Below are 22,266 nucleotides of genomic sequence, written 5' to 3'. Positions count from 1 at the left end.
GGTATAATAGGGTTAAGTGTGGAGTCATTGCTGTCACAATGGCAACCTGCGGGAAGAGTCTTGGAAAGAAATAAGGCTTTAAGTAGAACTGGAGCAAAATACGTTAGTTGGGGAAATGTAATATAAAAAGGTTATGACGATGAGCTGTGGGAGTTTGTAATGGGCCCTATATGCCATGCTAACTGGCTTGGACTTTTGATCAATAGACATCCGGTGAGGAGTTTTGGAAGAGTGATAAAATCATATTTGTTTTAGAGAAAAACCAAACTGTCAATTGTGAGGAAGGCAGCCTAAAGCAGATAAGGGAACTGGTGACAGGCCTCCAAGGAAAATGTTGCTATCATCTATGTGTTAGGCAATATTAGAGGAACTGAAGATGAAATGCAAGTTTAAACAACACTTCCAAAGTAAAATCAACAAACACTGTATTATATCACAGGAGAGTAGCTCAAAACAGTGTACTGAGAGCAACCTTGGAAATCCCCTTCACGACTTCCTCTATCTGCCAATATTCTCCTGCCACCCAGTCCCACGCACATTCACTCTATTACCAAGACCTGTTGATCTCAAATTCTGAATCTCTCTCCAACTCTGTTCTTTTCTTGCTATCCTTACTGTCATGATCTTACATAGGCTCTCTCCCTCTCTTCTATGGACTATTTCATTAGCTCTTTATTTTACTATTGCTAAGCTCATCCATTTCTAGTTTATCCTTATAGGCTGTTGTAGTAAAGTTGCTGACAAAACTTGATCATATCACTCTCCTAGTTAAAATTTTCCAATGGCTTTCCAATGGCTTGAGCCATTACTCAAAAGATAAAAGATCAACTTAATTATAAACAAACCAGATACCTATGTCTCCATCCTTAATTATGGCCATGCCAGTTTCAAGAATACCAGTAGATGAGAGATTTTGTTGTTTACTCAAAAACTGAGGGTCTTCGGTTTGCATGTGCTCTCTATGTCATGAAATCAATCACAGTTTTTTGGTGAATTTTGACAGAAAACTTGTTTACCACAATTACAGTATCATTTAGTTAACCTAAGTAAGGAATTAAAGGCCCTCCATAATCTTTCCCCAACTTATTTCCAACATGACGTTTCCAAATCTTCCCCTGAAGACACACAGTTGCATTCATCATCCTTTCTCAGAACACATCTTGTGCTTGACCACTTCAAAGTTTCTACTCATGCCATCTCTCTTGTGTGAAACTCCTTGCCCCTTTCTGTCTTCCTCTCCAGATCCTAAATATTCTCTGCAATCATTTTGCTCTCTGAAGCACCCTCTGATCACCTCAGTCCACAGAGATCACCCCCTTCTCTGAAATGCCCTAGCATTTAACATCTTACTATTCATTTGCAATTAACAATCAGTTCCTGTCTTTTGTTATTGCTGTATTGTTGTATTCAATTATTATTTATCTCTTGCTTTGTTTTATAACTTTTAAAGTGTTTATACTTTATTTCCTAAACTGGACTGTAATTTCCTTGAAAACTAGAACTTTGGCTTCTATTATTATTATTATTATTATTCTTATTAGGCCTTACACAATATCTTGTAGGTATTAGGCACTTTGTGGTTGCTAATTAACATGTTGACTAATACAATACATATACAGAAGAAAAAATAAAAACAAAAACAGTTGAAGTTAATGAACTAAAATCTGTTTGAGTTAATAAGCATAACTTTTTACTTACTGTTATAATTTTAAGAGAATAAATGCATACACATCAATGACTTTTTAATTATTAAATTTATTTAAATAGGCAGGAATATGTGTGCTTCCTTTGTAAAAGAAATAGCGAAAGCTCTATGACAATATAGTGACCAATTCCTGTTTAGCTATACTGCCCTCCAAGCAGAGGAAACCTTATCTTTTAAAGTCAAGGGTTGAAGGAGGAAGAAGGAGGGAGGGGTTAAGAGGGATCAGAGAAGGAGAAAGGGGAGAAGGGAAGAAAAAAAGAAGGTGCAGAGGAAGAGATAAAGGGGAGGAGAGTGGAGGGGAAAGGACAAAAAAATGGAAGGGGAACAATAGAAAGGGATGGGGGGAGGAGAAGGGAAAGAATCTCTTCTCATTAAACTGGTGGTCAAAGTACTTTCCAAAAAAGAACACAGGATCCTGTTTCTGACTAAACCAGCTTTGTTCATGTTCCCCTCATGTTCCTCTTAGTGACATGGTCAAAACTGTGGCTTTGAAGGTCATTCTGGTTGCTTGTAGGAAAGTGGGACTGCAGACATGAGGATAACATGTAAGGGAGATGCATGGAGTGCCAGAGTTCTCCCTTCTCCATCCATCTTTCTCACTGGAAAGAGAGAAGATTTTGGAAACTTTCAGGGGTTAAAAAAATTAACATAATATTTCTACTTACCAAGATCCTAGTGGCTTTCTTCTGTAATTGATAGGGGAAGGGACATGAAGCACCAAATATGGTATTGGCATTAACTCTAGTATAGAAAGTATGACACTAGGTTATGGAAAACTTAAGAAACACCTTGTGGCCACTATTCCCTCAAAAACCACAGCAAGAAAAAAACAAAACAAAACAAAACAAAATCCTGATTTTTCTTATAAGACTTTCTTCTAATGTGCTCTTTCAGTCTCCTTTTTAAAATGCCTAGCAATAACAGAATAAGTTTCATTTTATCCTTGAACCCTAATATAATTTTGTAAAATTACTGCAACTGAGAAGTCTGAGTAGAATTAAAATGCTTGTGGATGTAAATATTTTTAATGGTTCAGAATCATCTCATTTATCTAGTCAAAATTGCTTTGGTATTTCGTATTGTTGGAAAAAATAATATAGGAACAACATTACCCCTAGCAGAGCAGTGAGATGGTAACGAAATCCAGTGGTGAAAGTGGCGATTCCGACCAACTGATTCCTGCATTGCTATCTGCCTGCTTCCTGCCTTTGACACAGCAAGTTATTTAATGTGGTGAGAAAGAAAGTGTTGAAGCTGTATCATTATTTACTAGAAATCACATGTCAGGAGTTCAGTTTTAAAAAAACAATAATCCAGGAAGTTCAGGCTAAGCAAAACTTGGGTCAACAGGTCGCTTACGTAAATACGTGGGTTAGATTTTACTGGGAAATTCCAGCCTTGAATAGGTGACAGCAATCAGATCTGCAGCCCTTCTTTCCTTCAAAGCAAAACCTCCAAGTAGGAGGAAGGAGTCAAAAGCAGTCACAACCCAAGCTAGCACAAATAAGCAAACGGCCTGCAGTCACCTATCTGGTGTGACTTCAGAGGCACGCACACACGCACACACACACAAAATATTCTCTCCACTCCCTTCCACCTAAAAAACCTTTGAGAGTTTTTTTGAAACTTGCCTTGTTTTTGCCAAAGTACAATTATGTACAGTGTGAACTGAATTTACTTGAACATTTTGTGAAAGGAGAAAGGCTGAGGCACAACTTAAGAAAGATATAGGGGTGAATCATTATTCTTTTCAGCCACATATTTTCAAATATATTGTTTATGGGATCATTTTCAGAAGATTATATGCAATATGAAGTGTCACCAGGACGCTTCCTATCTTACAAACCTCATCATCTTTCTGTAGCCCTCACATGTGCGCTGACCATCACAGCCTTCCTTCGAGACCTTGACTTGAAACGCGTGCCCATCTCGGAGTCTTGGAACTTGCTGCATCTCCCACTTGGATGCTCTCCTGGCCACATAAGAAGGTTCTGGTCTCCTGTTGCTCCTCAGCCCAGTAGTTCCCTCCACAGTGAGGTCTTCCCAAACAATCCCACCTGCCATTTCACACCACGAATTCTGTGTCCATCTTCTAATGCTAATTTATTTTCTTCTTTGGCACTTCTAACTTTCCTCCTTACATTTTTGGTCCATAAAATGCAAGTTATATTGATATATACACATTCACTCATGTTTATCGAGCATCTCACTTACGCCTGACACCATTCTAGGTACTTGTGATTTGGCAGTGAACAAAAAATGTTCCCCATCTTCACAGAGCTTACTTTCTAGTTATGGAATAGAGGGTTTTTCTGCAAGAAATGTACAAATGAAGAAATACATGTAAAAATGGAGAAATGATTTAGAGGAAAAGAAATAAGGCAGATTAAAGAGGATTAGGAATGTCAGGGTGTAGGGGTAAGAGTAGATTGCAACATTAGAGTCAGGATAAACCACAGAGAGAAGGTGAAGTTTCAGCAAAGAAGTGAAGGACGTAAGGGTGACAGATATGCAGGTATCTGATGGAAGAACATTCCAGCAAGGGGAATCACTAGCACAAAGACCTAGAGCAGAAGCAGGTGTGGCATATTCCAAAAACTCAAGAAGGTCACTATGATTGAATAAGTGAGGAGGAGAGTAGAGCAGAGAAGGCCCTGGAGTCAGTGAGGGCCAAGTTCACACAGAGCCTTTATTCTGAAGGAAGCTGGGAGCCACTGAAGGGTTTGGAGCAGAGGCATGAGATGATTTGACTGATACTTTAAGGCAGTAGTCTCCAACTATTTTGGCACCAGGAACCAGTTTCATAGAAGACCATTTTTCCATGTTGCAGGGATGGTTTCGGGATGATTCAGGCAACTGACATTTATTGTGCACTTTATTTCTATTATTATTATATTTTAATATATAATCAGATAATTATATACCATAAAGTAGAATCAGTGGGAGTCTTGAGCTTGTTTTCCTACAACTAGAAGATCCCATCTGGGTTGATGCGAGACAATGACAGATCATCAGGCATTAGATTCTTGTAAGAAGCACACAACCTAGTTCCCTTGCAGGTGCATTTCACAATAGGGTTTGCACTCCTACAAGAATCAAATGCCGCCACTGATCTGACAGGAAGCAGAGCTCAGGCAGTAGTGCAAGCAATGCAGAGTGGCTGTAAATACAGATGAAGCATTGCTCACTTGCCCACCATTCACCTCCTGGTTCCTAACCAGCCACGGACTGCTATCATTTCATGGCCCAGGGATTGGGGACCTCTGCTTTAAGGGATAACTCTGCCTCTTAGTTGAAAACAGGCTATAGGCCGGGCACGGTGGCTCAAGCCTGTAATCCCAGCAATTTGGGAGGCCGAGACGGGCGAATCACGAGGTCAGGAGATCGAGACCATCCTGGCTAACACGGTGAAACCCCGTCTCTACTAAAAAATACAAAAAACAAGCCGGGCGTGGTGGCGGGCGCCTGTAGTCCCAGCTACTCCGGAGGCTGAGGCAGGAGAATGGCGTGAACCCGGGAGGCGGAGCTTGCAGTGAGCTGAGATCCGGCCAGTGCACTCCAGCCTGGGCAACAGAGCGAGACTCCATCTCAAAAAAAAAAAAATAAAAAAAAAATAAAGAAAACAGGCTATAAAGAAGAAAGGGAAGAATGAGACCCTACAAACCAGAACACCACTATACATTGAGGCTTTGGGATACACTGTTTGTTGAATTAATTAATATATGAATGAATGAACTACAGAGGCTGTAGAATAAGAGACACAGAGATCCTCACAAGTATGAAGTAAAAGTGATATGTCTTCTCATCTGTATGAATCAGATACAGTATATTTACATCACACTCTATAATTTTGTGTGTGGTTCTATGCCTATATACATATATGTAAATATTTGCTGTGGGTTCTCCGTGAAACACTTTTAATTTGTTTTATGCTACATGTATAAATACCCACATAGTGTCATGTTCATTAATGCCAAGCTGTTACTATATTAGGCTACTTCCATTTCCTGAAAAATAGCACATTCTAATACTGCTTAGTTGAGGTGAATTTTTTAAATTCTGAACTTTATGAAATAAGTCTCATCTTGCAAAAATAAATGTCATGGTTTCAATTCCCATTTAGTTACACTAGTTTGAACAGAAAAAAGTTCCCACAGCCACAGATTCTTTTTCAGCCCGACAAACTTATTTCTGAAGACTTTGGGCACAAGAAAGGGCCCAGGGAGTGAATTTGGAAAGCCCTATACAAACCCATCTGGGATAAAAAGAAAGCACAGATGGCCTATTGGCAGTAGATTCATCTATGAAAGGCAGCAGACATTTAAATGTACTATTTTTAAACATGCCAATATAGTTTCAGGATTATCAATTTCAAGGCTGAGTAATTGTAAGGTTTGCAGAAATTATCTTGTTCATCTAGTTAGTCACAAATATTTATCAAGCATGTACTATCTCTCCGCACTGGCAATAGAGAGTTGAGTGGGACAGGGTCTGTGCCTGCGCAGTTTATTGAATGCATTCTCAATTTTGATAATGTCACCCTTGGGGAGAGAAAATTCGTCCCTGGGTGAGACACAAAAAGGCTTATTCTTTTAGATGTATAAAACACAGATAAATATGTAGTATATAAACAGACACACAATATATCTGTGGTAATAAAATTTCACAAGGAGGGGTGATTAGAAAAAAATATTTCAGGAAAAAGACTCCCTGAAAAACCATTACAGCAACAAGGGAAGGAAACAAGCAAGTGGTTGTCATGAAATATGGTAACTACAGTGATAAGGAGAGTACAAAACGCTGTAGGTCCATATACCAGGAACACTTAACCTGCTACAAAGGAGGAGTGAGGGAAGGCTTCCTTGGAGAGGTTGCACTTAAGCACCAATGTGAAAGAGGTTCAGTAAGAATTATTCAGGCACATAGGTAAGGAATGGTGTGTTAGAAGCAAAGCAGAGAAGAAGCTGATGCAAAAGTACTGGACAATCGTAAACACAGACTTTTACTGAGGAAAATCTACACAAACCCCTAAATTATCTATGTTGGCTAATTTGGCTTGACTAATTTGGCTACTTTTATAAAGTCAGGCAACAGAGAAAACACTGATAAGTGAAAGCTGAATTCCTGTCACATTTTGGGACTTCACGTCTGTCCTCTCTGACATAAGGGCCCTTCTTTCCATGGTCTGCCGTCATCTCAGTAAGGCCCTTACCCCCTCTCGCCAGAGAATTCCAACCACCCCTGGCTTGTCTCCTTTTCATCCTCTCATGGAAGCACAGCAACATGGTGCTCGCTGGAAGTAATGTGCCGGCTGAGCTGCCTGGAGAGCAGCCCTTATGTACCCCTCTCCACTCCAGATCTTCATGTTGATCCACATCGATGCCTTAGTGTGCCAGTTAAGAGTTTGTAGAATCAAGCTCTAAACTATGGAACAGAGAGAATTTGAGTATTCCTTCAAGTCAATAGTTCTTAAACTTTTAGAATCTGGAGAGAAAACTATAGACCTCCCCTTATTCATCAAGTCATAGATATTTAGGGTGCCTGCTATGTGCCAGGCACTTTTCTAATCACAGAAGAAGGAACCTGGATAGAATAGACAGGATCCTTCATTCACAGAGTTTGCTTTTTAAAGAAGCAAAGAAAAATAGAAAATATATGAACAAATAAATCTAAGAAAATCAATGATGGGTGTTAGGAAGTAAATCGAGAAAGGGTGACAAGTTAAAAAAGCGACTTCAGATTGGGAGATAAGGGAATAAGAATAACAAGTGACATCTGAGCTGAGGCCTGAATGATAAAGAAGCAGTTATGGGACTATCTCAGGGAAAAGTGCCGCATGCATAGGTAACGGCCATATGGTGCAAAGTCTTACAGTGGAAATGAAAACGCACAGAAGCAAAACTGATACTAGATGTACACCAGTTTGGCTATACTGTCATGAAAGTATCATTTTCAGTATCAATGGCTTAATCAATTCCTCTACTTATGCGTACTTACCAGGGACCCCGGGATCTCCTCAAAAACAGCAAGTAAAGTTAATGTCACCAGGAACCTACTGAGGGCTGCTTTCAAGTTCACTGGTTGGTATTCAGGTCATATCATTTGTTAAATATTTCTAATATTATCTCTATAGTAAAGCATAGCACAGACATCATACATCAAATGTGAACCTAGATGCCCTAAAATCCATCTTGTATCTTTGACTAGTAATCCTAGCTTTATGTGCTAACAAAGTGACAGCATCATAGCCATTCAACACACAGGAAGCAGATTTCTTGGGTCTGAATTTTAGCTCTGCCATTTACTTAGCCATGAGAACCTGGGCAAGTTGCCTAAAATGTCTGTGCGTCAGTTTCCCACAAAGTAAGAACAATTATGTATCGTAGGACTTTTGTGAGGGTTTAGTGATACAATGCATGTAAAGTATTTGAAAGGCCTTTGGCATATTAGACATTATTACAATGGTTATTACACAGCTTGTGAATTCCTGCTAAGCTATGCTTACCACCCCAGTCAAATGCACTGTATTTTCTCCCCCTAACTTGCCTTTTTTCTTCATTTCCAGTGGCTGAATTTCCACCAACTTACAAAGTTCAGATAAAATGCCACAAATACCACAAACTTCTACTGGTTACAGATTGTGGAAAAGCCATTTCCCTTCTCTGAACAACTATTAATACCATCTAGTACCAACTGTTAGTACCACTGCTTATATCATCTAAATATAACTTCAATCAGTTACTATCTTACAACGTAATTTTGTGTATATGTTTTGTGTACTTGTTCACTGGATTATAAATTCATTTACAGAAGCACTATTCCATAGAAATATAATTTGAGATACATATATAATTTAAAATATTCTATTAATAGTAACTAAAATGTTTAAAAAAATAAAAGAGGAAGTTAATTTTTATATATTTTTTATAACCTAGTATAACCAAAATATAAATTTATCATGCAGTCAATATAAACAAATTATTAATGAGATCATATATATATTACTGAGTCTTTGAAATGCGGTTATCTTAAACTCACTGCCCATCTCAGTTTAGACTAGCCATATTTCAAGTGCTCCATAGCCACATATGGGCAGTAGTGACCATTCAGAACAACACAGCTTTAGGGCATGTATTATCCTTTACAGCTCTGTATTTATCACAAAGCCTAGCGCAGCACATCCCCTATTTCAGAAGTTCAATATTAATATTTGCTAAATTACTTTAATGATTTATTTTAAATCAGAACAAAATCTAACCACATGGTAAACACATTTCTGCTAGTCATACACACAAAAAATATAAACATGGGAAAGTGATTTTAGCTTTCTTTAAAGAATAAGAAGTTTGTTTTTACCTCAAGATTAATGAAGTAAGTTTTTCAGTTATATTTCTTATTAAAAATGTAGTTTAGATTCAACAAGTCCTGTTTCACTGAAAGAAATTGTAATATACAGCAATAAAATGTATTTATTTGTGTGTTAGACATATTCAAAGAAATAATTTAATCCTACTTTCTGACATGAGTAAGAATTTTAGGCAAGTATAACTCATGAAACAAACACGCAGAATATGGTAAGTTTCAATGTAAATATTTTGAGGTCATTTTGCTCTTCACCATGACTTTTCCTTAAAGTGATGTGCTCTGAAATGCATTTTTTTTTCATAAATGATTTTCCAGTGACTCAGAGGCAGTTACAGAAAATGAATGACATTATTTTCATAGTTAGCAACAACATACTGTGAGGACCAGACCAATCTGAAGCATTCTTGTTAGAAAGGCTGATACGAATAAAAGGAGAAATCCTAACACGTTTTCTGATACTCTAAAATTGGACCTACCTACTCCTTCTTTATTAACTCTATTCTTACCTTTTCTTTTAACTGTGTGTGTCTCTATGCCTGCAAAACTGATTGTTACAGAATTTTAAATAAGTAACAAAATGTAATAATTAGAAAAGTAAAATAACTCACCTTTGGCAATTTCAATGGTAATTTGCAAATTGGCAACTGAGAATGGTTTTCATTAATTACGAGAGATTGATTCAAGTTGGGGACTATCTTTCCTTTAGGTACTTTATAAACGACAATGGTGCCTTTATAATGAGGGCAGCTATAGTTTCCAAATTCGTCCACTTCTTTGATTTGGAGTTCCAGCCTAGGTTTTCTTTGCAAGTGAAAAATAAGTGTGTAGTCTTTTCCATAATCTTTCCCATTACCTAAATAGAAGTAAAATGCATTTATTACCATTAAGATATCTCACTTTGGGAGGCCGAGGCGGGCGGATCACGAGGTCAGGAGATCAAGACCATCCTGGCTAACATGGTGAAACCCCGTCTCCATTAAAAATACAAAAAAATTAGCCGGGCGTGGTGGCAGGCGCCTGTAGTCCCAGCTACTGGGGAGACTGAGGCAGGAGAAGGGCGTGAACCCGGGAGGCGGAGCTTGCAGTGAGCAGAGATCGCACCACTGTACTTCAGCCCAGGCTCCAGAAGGAGACTCCGTCTCAAAAAAAATAAATCAATTAATTTAAAAACAACAACAACAACAAAAAGATGTATCACTTTGTGTTACTTAATTTTTAAAAATCCAAATAATTATTTTACTTTAAAAATATGACTAAAACTTTTGTGTATCATTATCTTTTGTCAAAACATAACTGACAAAGGAACAATAGGCAGAGACCATGTGGATTGCTCAAAGGATTTCTCATCGGTTGTTGGGCCAGGTGCTCTCTGGCTGCTTCTAAACCAAATAATCTTTAGCTTTTGTTTCTCTATTTCATTTTGATATAACCAGAAACTACTAGAAATATTCAGCTTTTGCAACATTTAGAAAATTATTTTCACCCGTTGAGAATTATCTTTCTCCTTTCCCCTAACTATTCATATTGCGACCTCACAATAGACGTTCCAGAACTGCACTCTCCTATAACATGTGGCAATTTAAGTTTAAATGAAAATTAATGAACAGTAAATATAATTAAATTTAACTCCTCAGTCTACCTACATTTAAAAGTCTCAGTGACAGCATAAGCATAAAGGCTACCATAATGAATAGCACAGATATAAAACATTTCCACAATTGTGAAAATGGACAGTGTTGATCTAGAACTTTCAGGTGTGATAGTTATTGAATTTGTGTTACTGAAATTTCTATGAAAACCTGACGGATTCTCCTAAAATGATAATATACAAATGTTTTATCAACTCCTTACTGAAAATTCTAAAGTTTTTGTGAACATAACATTTCACTCATTGGGGTTTCACCATGACAATCAGAATATTTTACCTTGCTATTTCAACAGCAGAATAAACACTACCATGTTTCCTAAGGCAATATATGTCTGCATCAAAATTTGTAAAACTTGTAGGAAGCTATAATGTAGCATTTAAGATAATATGCCTTGGATGTATTGATCTAGGTTCAAGTCCAGCCTCTCTGATTTGTGTATTCTGTAATATTTATCTGTTAATATTTGTCCATTGTTTTTCAGATCTCTGAGCTTTTTAGAGACTTCCCTTAGCTTCCTTACGCTTCCTTAGCTTCCCTTAGCTTCCCTTAGCTTCCTTACCCTTAAAACAGGAGAAATAAAGCTTAACTCCTAGGATTGTTTAGGAAATGAAATGAGAAAATATGGATAAAATAATTATCATCGGACCTGGCACACAGTAAGTGCTCAATAAATGACAGCAATGATACCAAATGATAAAAGGCAGGATTCTTGCACTATTTTGAATTTGCACACACAAAAAAAATAAAACCAAAATCAAAACCAAAAACAAAAAAAACTCAGTTTTTTTAAAGAAATGTCAAGATGAAGCTTTTTTTTTTTCTTTTTTTGAGACTGAGCCTCACTCTGTCACCCGGGCTGGAATGACACAGCTCCACAGTGGCACAATCTCAGCTCACTAAACCCTCCACCTCCCAAGTTCAAGTTATCCTCCCACCTCAGCCTCCCAAGCAGCTGGGACTATAGATGTGTGCCACCGTGCCTGGCTATTTTTTTTTTTTTTTCATAGAGACAGGGTTTCACCATGATGCCCAGGCTGGTCTCGAACTCTCCTGAAGGCAAGCAATCCACCCTCCTCGGCCTCCCAAAGTGCTGGGATTACAGGCATGAACCACCACATCTGGCCAAGATTTAGCTTTCATGTCTACATGGAAACTTCCTTTGTCTACTGTAAGTCAACATACAGTTGACTGCCCAGAGTTTTCTCTCACGGAAAACGTTCCGTTTTGCCCAGGGAACAAAGACTTCAGTGAGAGATGTAGATGATACCAGGACCCTTCCCCCGGTCCTGACTGCTTGAGGTCATTTTGGTGATTTTTCTAAAGCTCAGTTAAATCTAGAAATAGAATAACTCCAGATTACAGAAGGTGTAGAAGTAGATCCCTTTGCAAAACTTTATATTTGAGAGGCAACCTGGCTACTTAGAGAAAAAAACAAAAAACAAAAAACAAAAAAACAGATTCCTAGGAGACGAATGACTAGCCAGGGTTTGTCTTCTTAAGAGAGTCTCACTTTGGTTAAAAAATAAATAAATAAACAAATAAAAAATAAAGTGGATTATTTGGGGTAATTTAAATGTTATCTAAATAGTAAATTAGGTAAATTGGAGTTTCCAGCTCACTGGAGTGACACCTGGCTAACTTCTGCTTCTATACTACTAGAGTGCTATCAAGAAAAATTTTACTACTTTGGTCCCTGTGGAATACAAATTAGTAAATTTCCCCTTCTACCCCTTGAAAGACATTATACTCTCTGTTGGGTGCACAATTATTCATAAGAAATGATTTATACAGAAGATATAAGGATTGAGGGTGAGGCATAGCCACTCTGGTTCAACTGAGACCTAAAACATTTACCAATTTTTAAAACTAAAGATCTCTAGGGAAACTCTCTAAAGATCACATTTATATGTGAAGTAGGGATGAAATTATTGAGGATTTACTAATAGTAAATAGCAAAATCTTCATGTTGTAAACAGAAACCATTCTGTAATTTTTTAAAGTTGGAGTTTCATCGTTGTTAAGGCATAATATTATATTTTAAAGACGTCTGGTCCCTGAACAAAAAAATAGATCCAAAAAAATAGAAGTTGCATGAAGAAATTGCAGTACTCTGTTTTTTTCTCCCTCACTGGCATATTTAAAGGAGAAATAAAAGAAAAACTCATTCATTCCATACCCAAAGTGTAAAATCAAGCACTAGTTGACCTTCTGAGAATCTTTTTCTTCTTCTCAATATCTTACGTATATAGTCCCCTAGAAGTGTCTTGAGATAGTAGCTATTTAGTAAATACCTGTCATGTAAAAAGTTCGAGAATTTACTTATATTTTGTGGATTATCTGCTGTCCCTTATAGTAATATATTTTCTTCTCTATAATGGGCATTAAATATTTTTCATTGATGCCATAGAAAATACAAATGTAAGAATAAATGTTTTTGCTCAGAAAAGTCAGATAAAAAAATTGAAAGGGCTAGCAGTCCAGGAAACCAGAAAAACCCTATGAGAACCACTGGCTCAGTGTATTTCTATATTCTAACCCATTCTCCACCAGCTCTACCTCTAAGCCATGCCATCTTTTGCCTGGTTTACTGCAATTAAACAGTAGTCTCCCTGCTTCTCCTCTTGCTCTAAAGCCTATTCTCAATGCAGTTATAATCTAACTCAGATCACTTCTCTGTTGAAAAGCCTTCATGTTTCCCCAAGTCACTCAGCAGAAAAGGCCGTCTTTCCAATGCCTACAAGGCATGATCAGTTCTCACCTCATCTCCCACAACCTGTGCTCACTCCCTCTGATCCAGCCATCTCAAGCTCCCACTGTTCCCCACACACACAAGGCAGGTTTCCACTGAGTTCACTGGCACTGGCAATCCCTCTGCCTGGGATAAACTCCCCTGAGATAGGATTATGGCTTGCTTCCTCACCCTCTTAGAAACTTCTTTTTTTTTAATGTCACCTTCCCAGAATGGTCTTCCCTAAGATAAAACTGCAAGCCTGCTACATCCCTTAAGATCCCCCTATCCTTTCCCTTCTTTATTCTTCTATAATTCACTTTTCAGCCCAAATTAAGCTATGCATTTTATTTACTTATTTGCTTATTCTCTGTCTTTCTTCATTAGACTTTAATATACATAAGGTCAACAAATTTTTGTTTAGCAAATTAAAGAATGGTTATTATATAGGTGTACAGATACATGTAGAGATACATCCCATAGAATATCTAGGAAAATCACTGCCCTAGGCCAAAGGGCATTCAGGGCAACTTTAAAAGACAGACCTCACAGGGCATTACTAGATGTTATGGGTGATGCTATGTTGCCATTATATAAAATCATATTAAAATACTTTCTGGCACTTTCTGGATTTTGTGTGCAGTGGGGGCTTGGTTATCTTGCAATAATCCAAGTGCTAAACTGACAACTCTCACCTAGAGAATGAAAGCTTGCTGTAACTTGTGTCCAGAAGAATGCCAAAAACCATTATAAAAACCAAAGGACACACCTATCCATCTTCCTTCCTATTAGAGATAGAAATATAGTCCATGTCGTGTGACCTTCACTGAAAAGCCATTCATATTCTCTATAAGTGAATAGAGAGATTTTGGCATTTTCAAAGGGCAGTAATCTAAATTTATTAATTAAAGTTTTAAATACTTTTAATTGCACTTAATATTATAATGTTTTTTTCTAAACTTTAGTCTTCATTTCTTTCAACAAATACTGAGTTTCTTCTAACTGTCAGACTCTTTCCTGGGTGTGGGGACTGAATGCTGACCACCAACAGGACAGTGCCTCCACGGATGGGACTGTGGTAGGAGAAACTGGAATTGATCAAACAATTAAACGAATGAATAGAAAATTGCATGTGACAAAGGCCACAAAAGAAAAAAGGAGGATCTACAAAAGTATAATAGAACTATTAAAAAATAAAATAAGTTCTGACATAATCAGGAAGGACAGAGAAAGCTTCTCAGAACATGATCTTTAAGGTGAGACCTGAAGATACAGTAGGAGAGAACTGGGGGTGAGGGTGGGGGTGGGGAGGGCGAGGAGAATCCTCCAGGCAGAGAATCTCTAGCTTTATCTCTTTGAGCTTCACAGAGACTATTCTAGGCCCTGATAAAAGGATGGATCAATTCTTTTACCAGGATGAGGTATCAATTGTTTACTGAGGATCTTGTCCCTCTTAGGCAGAGAAAAACCCAGTGAGGCTCCAGATCTGAGCCTGTCTCCCTAGGAAAAGCAAACCTAGGATTTGGGTATCCTGCCTGACTCATTTTCCTTGAATGAAGGCGAACTCTTCCCCATCCCTTATACGGAGGAATTGCTCAGGTGCCGGCTACCTTGGATGCTCTTGGTTTAGCAGGTGCTCCCCAGTCTCCACAGCAGGCAGTGGGATATTCAGTACCACTGCTTGTGAGTAGAACAGTAATGCGCTCCTGTTTAGGGTGGTTGGTAAACACAGCTGCTGTCCACAGTATTACAGGAAAATCATTTGCATCATTAGTTTGGGTGGGACACTTCTGGTTAGTACTATATCTCATTAGAGAGATTTCTCCAGGGTGGACGCTGTGGTTTCTGCTCCGGAAGCCAAGTAGGAAGGGGCCTCTTCCACCCTTCCTTCCTCTCTCTCCTCTCTCCTCCCTGCCCCCTTCTCTGCCATCTTTGTCACTTGCTCACTAAGTCCTGTCAGCTGGTTCAGATGCTGAAATCCTGTATGTAAGAGTAGAATAGACACTTAAAATTCGGACATTTTAGGTCTCACTTATTCCTGAGATATCAAAAAAGGGGGGAGAGCAGCATCAGCTTCAAGCCTTGTCCCTTCTTTGAAGCAAAAAAGAACCAATGAGGTTGGAGCTATTTCTTGAATCAGAGAGAAAATAGGCATAATGAAATAAATGGGATCCATATTAATTTATAAACAAACAGAGCACATCCCCTCAAGTCAATGTAGAAAGCCTCCAGAGCCAGAAATCTTCATAAAATCTGTCCTGAATTTTCCCTCTCACCTCATTTTTATACACACACCTGTTAGACGCTATTTCACCACAGGGCAAGCAGTTAGAAAGAGGAAGGTGTTGACTTAATGAAAAAGAAATTGTTGTGATGGCAACTCTTTCAAAGAACGTTTGCTTTCTATTCCCACAAAGCTGTTTTCTCTTCATGTTCTTTTTCTTCCTTTTCTCTTTCTCTTCATCTCTTTCCTTTGGCCGCTTTAGTCTCATCTATTCATTCACTTCTCTAATCTCTCCTGCCACCTCTCATATTCATCCTGCTTGCTTTCCTCATCACTGTTATATAATCATTCATTCACTACACACTTATCAAAAGTACTTGCATGTTCATTGCGGCACTATTTACAATAGCAAAGCCATAGAATCAAGCTAGGTGCCCATCAACAGTGGACTGGATCAAGAAAATGTGGTATATATACACCATGGAATAGCATGCAGCCACAAAAAAGAACAAAATTATGTCCTTTGCAACAAAATGGATGCAACTAGAAGCCATCATCCTAAGCAAATTAATGCAGAAACATAAAACCTAATACTACATGTTCTTATAAGTGGGAGCTAAACTTAGATGCACATGGACATGAAGATGGCAACAATAGACACTGGAGACTACAAGGGCTGAAAAACTCATTGTTGAAATCACTCTCTAGATATAAGTCTATCAAACATTGTACAGAAGAGAATGAAGGTGATAGTTTGTTTATCAGTCAATGATATTTCTTCAGTGTATTTGATTACGGTGTACAATAACTGGTAATACATTACTTGTATCAATGTTTAGTTGGATTGATATCAAAAATAAAGCATTTTGTAAAGAAAAAAAAAAAAAAGCTTTGGATATACCAGTTCCTATGTTAGGCTCGGAGAATGTATTAACAAGAAAGACATGGTCACTGCCCTCATGAAGTTTTCATTCTGGTGAAGGGTAAAGGACATAGCATAACTATATGAACAAAAAGTAAATAAGTTAATTAAATAATTTCAAATTGTGATAAGATTTAGAGTGAAAACAAAAATAGCACTACAGAAATACGGTAAAAGAAGTAAGCAAGGTACATACGTCATTTAGATGATCTCAGCTCACTGCAACCTGCAACCTCTGCCTCCCAGTTTCAAGTGATTCTCCTGCCTCAGCCTCCCAGTAGCTGGGATTACAGGCACTGGCCACCACACCAGACTAATTTTTTTTTAACTGAGTAGAGACGAAGTTTCACTATGTTGACCAGGCCAGTCTTGAACACCTGACCTCAAGTGATTTGCCTGCCTCAGCCTCCCAAAGTTCTGGGATTACAGGGGTGAGCCATGCACCCAGCCTAGATCAATTATTCTTAATTTCTTTTTTGTCATAGACTCCTTTAGAGTTTGGTGAAAACTGCCCATTGATTCTCAGAGTAGTCTTTGAAAAATATAAAATAAAATACATGGAATTAAAAATATGGCAATTATACTGAAATATAGATCTATTCACATATCTTTTGGGAGTCCACTGATGCCCAGGTTAGATTCTTTGTAAAACATCTTAAAGAGTTTGGATATTATTTTATAAAACATCTTAAAGAGTTTGGATATTATTTTAGATAGAATAGGAGGTAAAAATAAGGTTGTAATCACTGGTATAATATAGTATGATTTATGTTTTTAAATGATCACTCTTATTACCACATGGTAATTGATTTCATACGGCCAATAATGGAAGCACTTAGAAGGCAACTTTACTGTCGTAGGAAAGATATGATCCTAGTTTGGATTCAGATAGTAACTGTGGAAAAGGCTGTTTCTAAAAAGTATCACTTAGAATCTTCCTGTAAAGGAACATGCATTGCCTAAGTAGAAAATAAAGAAATGGGAATGGAAGAAGTATAATACATAAGTCTTTTTCTCTTCCTACTTCCTAAAGTCTCTCGTCAATCCTCTGAAGGTTTCCTTAGTAACACAAGTTTAGCAAACTCTTTTGAAGAGCTTGTGGCTTATAGCCCATAAAATATATAAAAAGATTTCTTTATACGTACTTGAAGCAAATATGTTTCCAGTAAATCTTAAAAGAAGTTGTTCTCCTTCTCGAACTTGGAAATGACGAGATGGCTCTGGAGGTCCCCCAAACCCTTCCAAGCGCAGGTTCTTAAGTGCCTGGCTTAAATCTTTGGGAGGCACCACTAAAACAGCTATTCTATGTGGATTGTCCTTCTGGTGAGACAGCACTATGCAGGCAGTGGTGCTGAGCATGGCTTCCTCTAAAGATTTCACAAAAGTAACCAAACGACTATTGTCCATGGTGGAAGAGAGGTGAAGTACAATAAACCTGCATGGAAGAAAGAGGTGAGACCCGAGGGAAAAACGCAGCATCAAGAACATCACTGATACCTAATAACACCCAAGCAAAGAGCCGTTATCAAACAGACGTCTTTTAAAATCAAGTATTCTCAAGGCCAACAAGTTAGATTCATTAATGATTGTAAAGAAACTCTTGGCCATCAAGAAACCGGCTCAGGCTGGGCACCATGGCTCACGTCACTTGGGAGGCATCCCAGCACTTTGGGAGGCCATGGAGGGTGGATCTTTTGAGCCTAGAAGTTCAACACCAGCCTGAGCAACATGGCAAAACTCAATCTCTGTAAAAAAAAGAGAAAGAGATAAAAAAGAAACCAGCTCAAATCAAACTAAATTCTAAAACATGTTCTTAAACGAAGAAATCATACAGTCTCAGCTCAGCTCTAAACATGGCAGCATATTTTAAGTTATATTTTAATTAGAATTACAAAAGAGCATATTTAAAATATAGAAGAGAGAGATGAACACAATAATTTATTGACTCTCCATAGGATGCAGAATATATACCATAATTAAATGGGGATTGAAATATGCATCTCTGTGTAGGTGGGAAGGATCGTTAGGATGGACCTTGGGAGGGACTGCATTATGTATCACCGTCTCTGCACACATACACCTTCATGTGTTGAAGTAGTATCCCCTGGTACCTCAGAATGGGACCTTATTTGGAGATAGGGACTTTACAGAGCTAATCAGGTTAAGGTGAAGTCATTAGGGTCTTCTCTAATCCAGTATGACTGGTGTCATAAAAGAGAGAAATTTCAACACATAGAAATGCATAGAGAGAAAACACCCTGAGACCATGAAGACGGCCATCTACAAGCCAAGAAGAGAGGCCTGGGCAGCTCCTTCCCTCACAGCCCTTGGAAAGAACAAACCCTGCTAGCACCTTGATTTTGTACTTCTGGCCTCCAGAACTGTGAAACAGTAAGTTTCTGTTGTTTAAGCCACCAGTGTGTGGTACATTGTTACGGCAGCCTTAACAAACTAATACAGACCTCTTTCCCTGGACTGGGATACCCGTTCTCAAATTCTTCTCCAGTGATTTGGCCTTAAAGAGGCCCTCACCCAGAGTAGCCCTACATCCACAGACAAGGACTAACCAATGTGGGGATGCAAAGCCAGCCACCTTGGTACTGCAGAGCTCCCCAGAGGGTGTCAGGCTACAGAAATACTTCATCTGAAACCATCGTTTTTTCCATCTTCCTCCTTTGCCCTACAGGATTTACCCAAGAGCTCTCTTTCAATGAATCACTTGCTTTTCATCTCAGACTCTATTCCTAGGAAACTGGATTCAAGAAAATCATAAATGTAAAACCTCCCATTATGAAATAAAAACTGTCTTTAGATACTTTAGATACATGATCACCCGTCTCTATGAGTGGCTATCCTTCATGAACCTTAAATCTGTCTAAAACTCTTCTCATAATGGGCTGTGTAGAAAACATGGAAATGAGAAAGCAAAATGAGGGCACTGAAGTAACAAATTCCGCTTATCTATACATAGTTATAAGATATGCATAATATGAACAGTTAATTACTATCTCCATGGAATTTCAGAAATGAAGGTGCTATTTTAAAACTATTTTGGAGTTAGCAGAAACCTGTAGTTATGAGTGCTTTCCAAAAGCACTTGTTTAACTATCATAAATGAAATTACAGATAGCATATCCGTGTCAATTCTGGTTTGCATTTTAAGTATCCTTTAAAGAACGGTTAATATTTCTATTTGAAGGATTAAAATGTAATCTTACTATTCCATTTCTATAAACTCCATTTATGACCATCAGAAAAGAGTATCATCAACTTTGATTGTTTGTTATTGTATTACCTCTGCAAATGTTCATTCAATTCAACTGATATCAAGCCGCTCTGTATGGTTTTCACAACATCATCATCAAGCTCACACCAACCACTGTCTTGGCTTCTGAATCCCAGTAATTTCAAACATTCACTGGCATTTTTCCCAGGTTTTCTTATGGAGGCACCTTTTGTCCTATATGATGGTAACAGAAGAGATATTGGTACAATTTACACGGTTTAAATATTATTTAATGCATTCATTCTTTCATTGTGAATGATCTAATAACAATTCATTAAGTACATACTATGTGCCAGTAATTATGCTTTGCACCAAAAATACAGAGATCAAACTATATAACCCTTGTCCTACAGAAGCACGTAGTAACACAGTATTATCTGATTACAGCACAAAGTGACCTGTGTGATAATTAAAGAAACGTACACGGTGGTTTAGGAGCAGAAGCAAGAGGCTCGGGAAGCCTGCAAAGTTAAAATGCTAATATTTGAGATGAGCTTTGGAGAATGACAAGCTTTTTAAAACTGGCAAAATAGATTTAAGAGAGTACCCAAAAACATTAATAAACTCACTGATGTAAACCCAGATACTCTAGAATAGCAAACAGTGGTTGTAAAGCAAAAAAGGTAAGCGCACAAACCCAGGAGCAAAACTGCCCAGTTTCAAAGCCTGGGTGGCTCTGCCTCTTATGAACTGTATGACTATGAGCAAATTATTTCATTTCTCTGAATCTGTTTTCTTATCTATCATATGAAAATAATAATTGTACTGATATGGTTTGGCTGTGCCCCTATCCAAATCTCATTTTGAATTGTAGCTTCCATAATTCCCAAATGTTGTGGGAGGGACCTGGTAGGAGACAATTGAATCATGGGGGCAGTTTCCCCCCATACTGTTCTTGTGGTAGTGAGTAAGTCTCATGAGATCTAATGGTTTTATAAGGGGTCTCTCCTTTTGCTTGGCTCTCATTCTCTCTCGCCTTCTGCCATGTAAGACGTGTCTTTCACCTTCCACCATGATTGTGAGGCCTCCCCAGCCACATGGAACTGTGTCCATTAAACCTCTTTTTCTTTATAAATTATCAAGTCTTGGGTGTATTTTTATCAGTGGCATGAAAATGGACTAATACAAGTACCAACATCATGGGATTAAATGAATTAATATTTGTAAAGCACTTATAATTGTAGTGAGCGTAAGTAGTATTAATATTCTAACTCTACTTTCTACTGTAGGCACAGCCAATTTACTTTCTTGTACAATTTTCCTTCTTGTGTAGCCTGCCCCACCCAAAGGCCCTAAAGAAATTGGCTGTATGTGCCATGTGATATTTTTCCCCAACCACAGCTCATGTGACTAACAGTATACCAATTTCCAACGGCCAGCCAATTTGATTATCTTTCTTTGGAATTTGACTAAGTGGTCCAGGGACTGTAACTTATCACAGTCCTATTTCTGTGGTACCTTGGCCAATGAAAATTAATAAGCAGAAAGATTATTCAGAAAGGAAAAATAGATGCTAAGAGAGAAAAGGAGAAAAATCAAGAGGAGAGGATCCATATAGTCCTAGAGATCCATATAGTCCTAGAGATAGAGAAAGCAGAGGTTCACTATTGTAGCCTCAAAATAAAATATTTTATTGAATTTGTTTAAGTGAACATCTGTTCCCTACAATTGAAGGAAGAAAAGTCCCTAATACTGAACATCTTTGGGGAAAAATACCTAGTCTAATGATGCTACCTACACTCCACAAAGAGACAGAGCCATGGTATATGAATGGAGACCAGAATGTGAATTTCATATATTCATTTGTGAAGTGAACTAGAGTTAAAGGCTTAAAAACCAACTTACTTTCACAGGTTGACGTGTCCTATGACCCATGGATTCAGATTAGAAACTGAACTTGATTTAAAATGTCTACTCTGAAAACTTCTTACTCTGTATTGGTTACTTCAGGGGATCAGCTAGATTAAAATTAGGAGCTTAGGGGAAAAATAACATTTACTTTTATGCTACTGGGTTATAACCACAGATATGGTGAATTCTGTAACCCTTGGAAGTTAATAATTTATTTACACAGGAAGTTACACTCTCACTGAATCCAGAATGTTGGTCATTTACTAGAAATTGACTTGAATGTAATTTTTTTTCTGATAGCATTCATTCACTTTTTTTTCTGTCGAAAACCTAAATTATCTGTGGAGACCGGCAGGCTCCCAAGGGTGGTGGGGCTGTCCCTAATCCTAGGACCATTGGGTATATAACCTAAGGCAAATAGTGTATTTGTCATTCATTAATGCTCCTCACCAGAATATCCAATTTCGCCCTGATCTGAATATATGACAGGGTTACACTTCCTGGACTCTGTGGTTGAATGGGGCCAAGTGACTAGT

At 38.0% G+C, this 22,266-nt stretch overlaps 1 protein-coding gene across 1 annotated transcript in view; it reads right to left on the bottom strand.

The window, feature by feature from the left end:
• DTHD1 (death domain containing 1) overlaps positions 1–22,266 on the bottom strand; it is a 67,304-nt gene that overhangs the window by 19,863 nt on the left and 25,175 nt on the right. The window contains exons 6-8 of the mRNA XM_078002614.1: positions 19,889–20,053; positions 17,739–18,028; positions 9,679–9,923 (exon numbers count right to left, since the gene is read on the bottom strand). Coding sequence (XP_077858740.1) covers positions 9,679–9,923; positions 17,739–18,028; positions 19,889–20,053 — 700 coding nt within the window. The remainder of the gene's footprint in view (positions 1–9,678; positions 9,924–17,738; positions 18,029–19,888; positions 20,054–22,266) is intronic.

This window comes from Macaca mulatta, chromosome 5 (assembly GCF_049350105.2).
Source record: "Macaca mulatta isolate MMU2019108-1 chromosome 5, T2T-MMU8v2.0, whole genome shotgun sequence".
Lineage (NCBI taxonomy): Eukaryota > Metazoa > Chordata > Mammalia > Primates > Cercopithecidae > Macaca > Macaca mulatta.
Note: the sequence above shows the minus strand (reverse complement) of the source record. Positions and strands in the feature narration are given on the sequence as shown.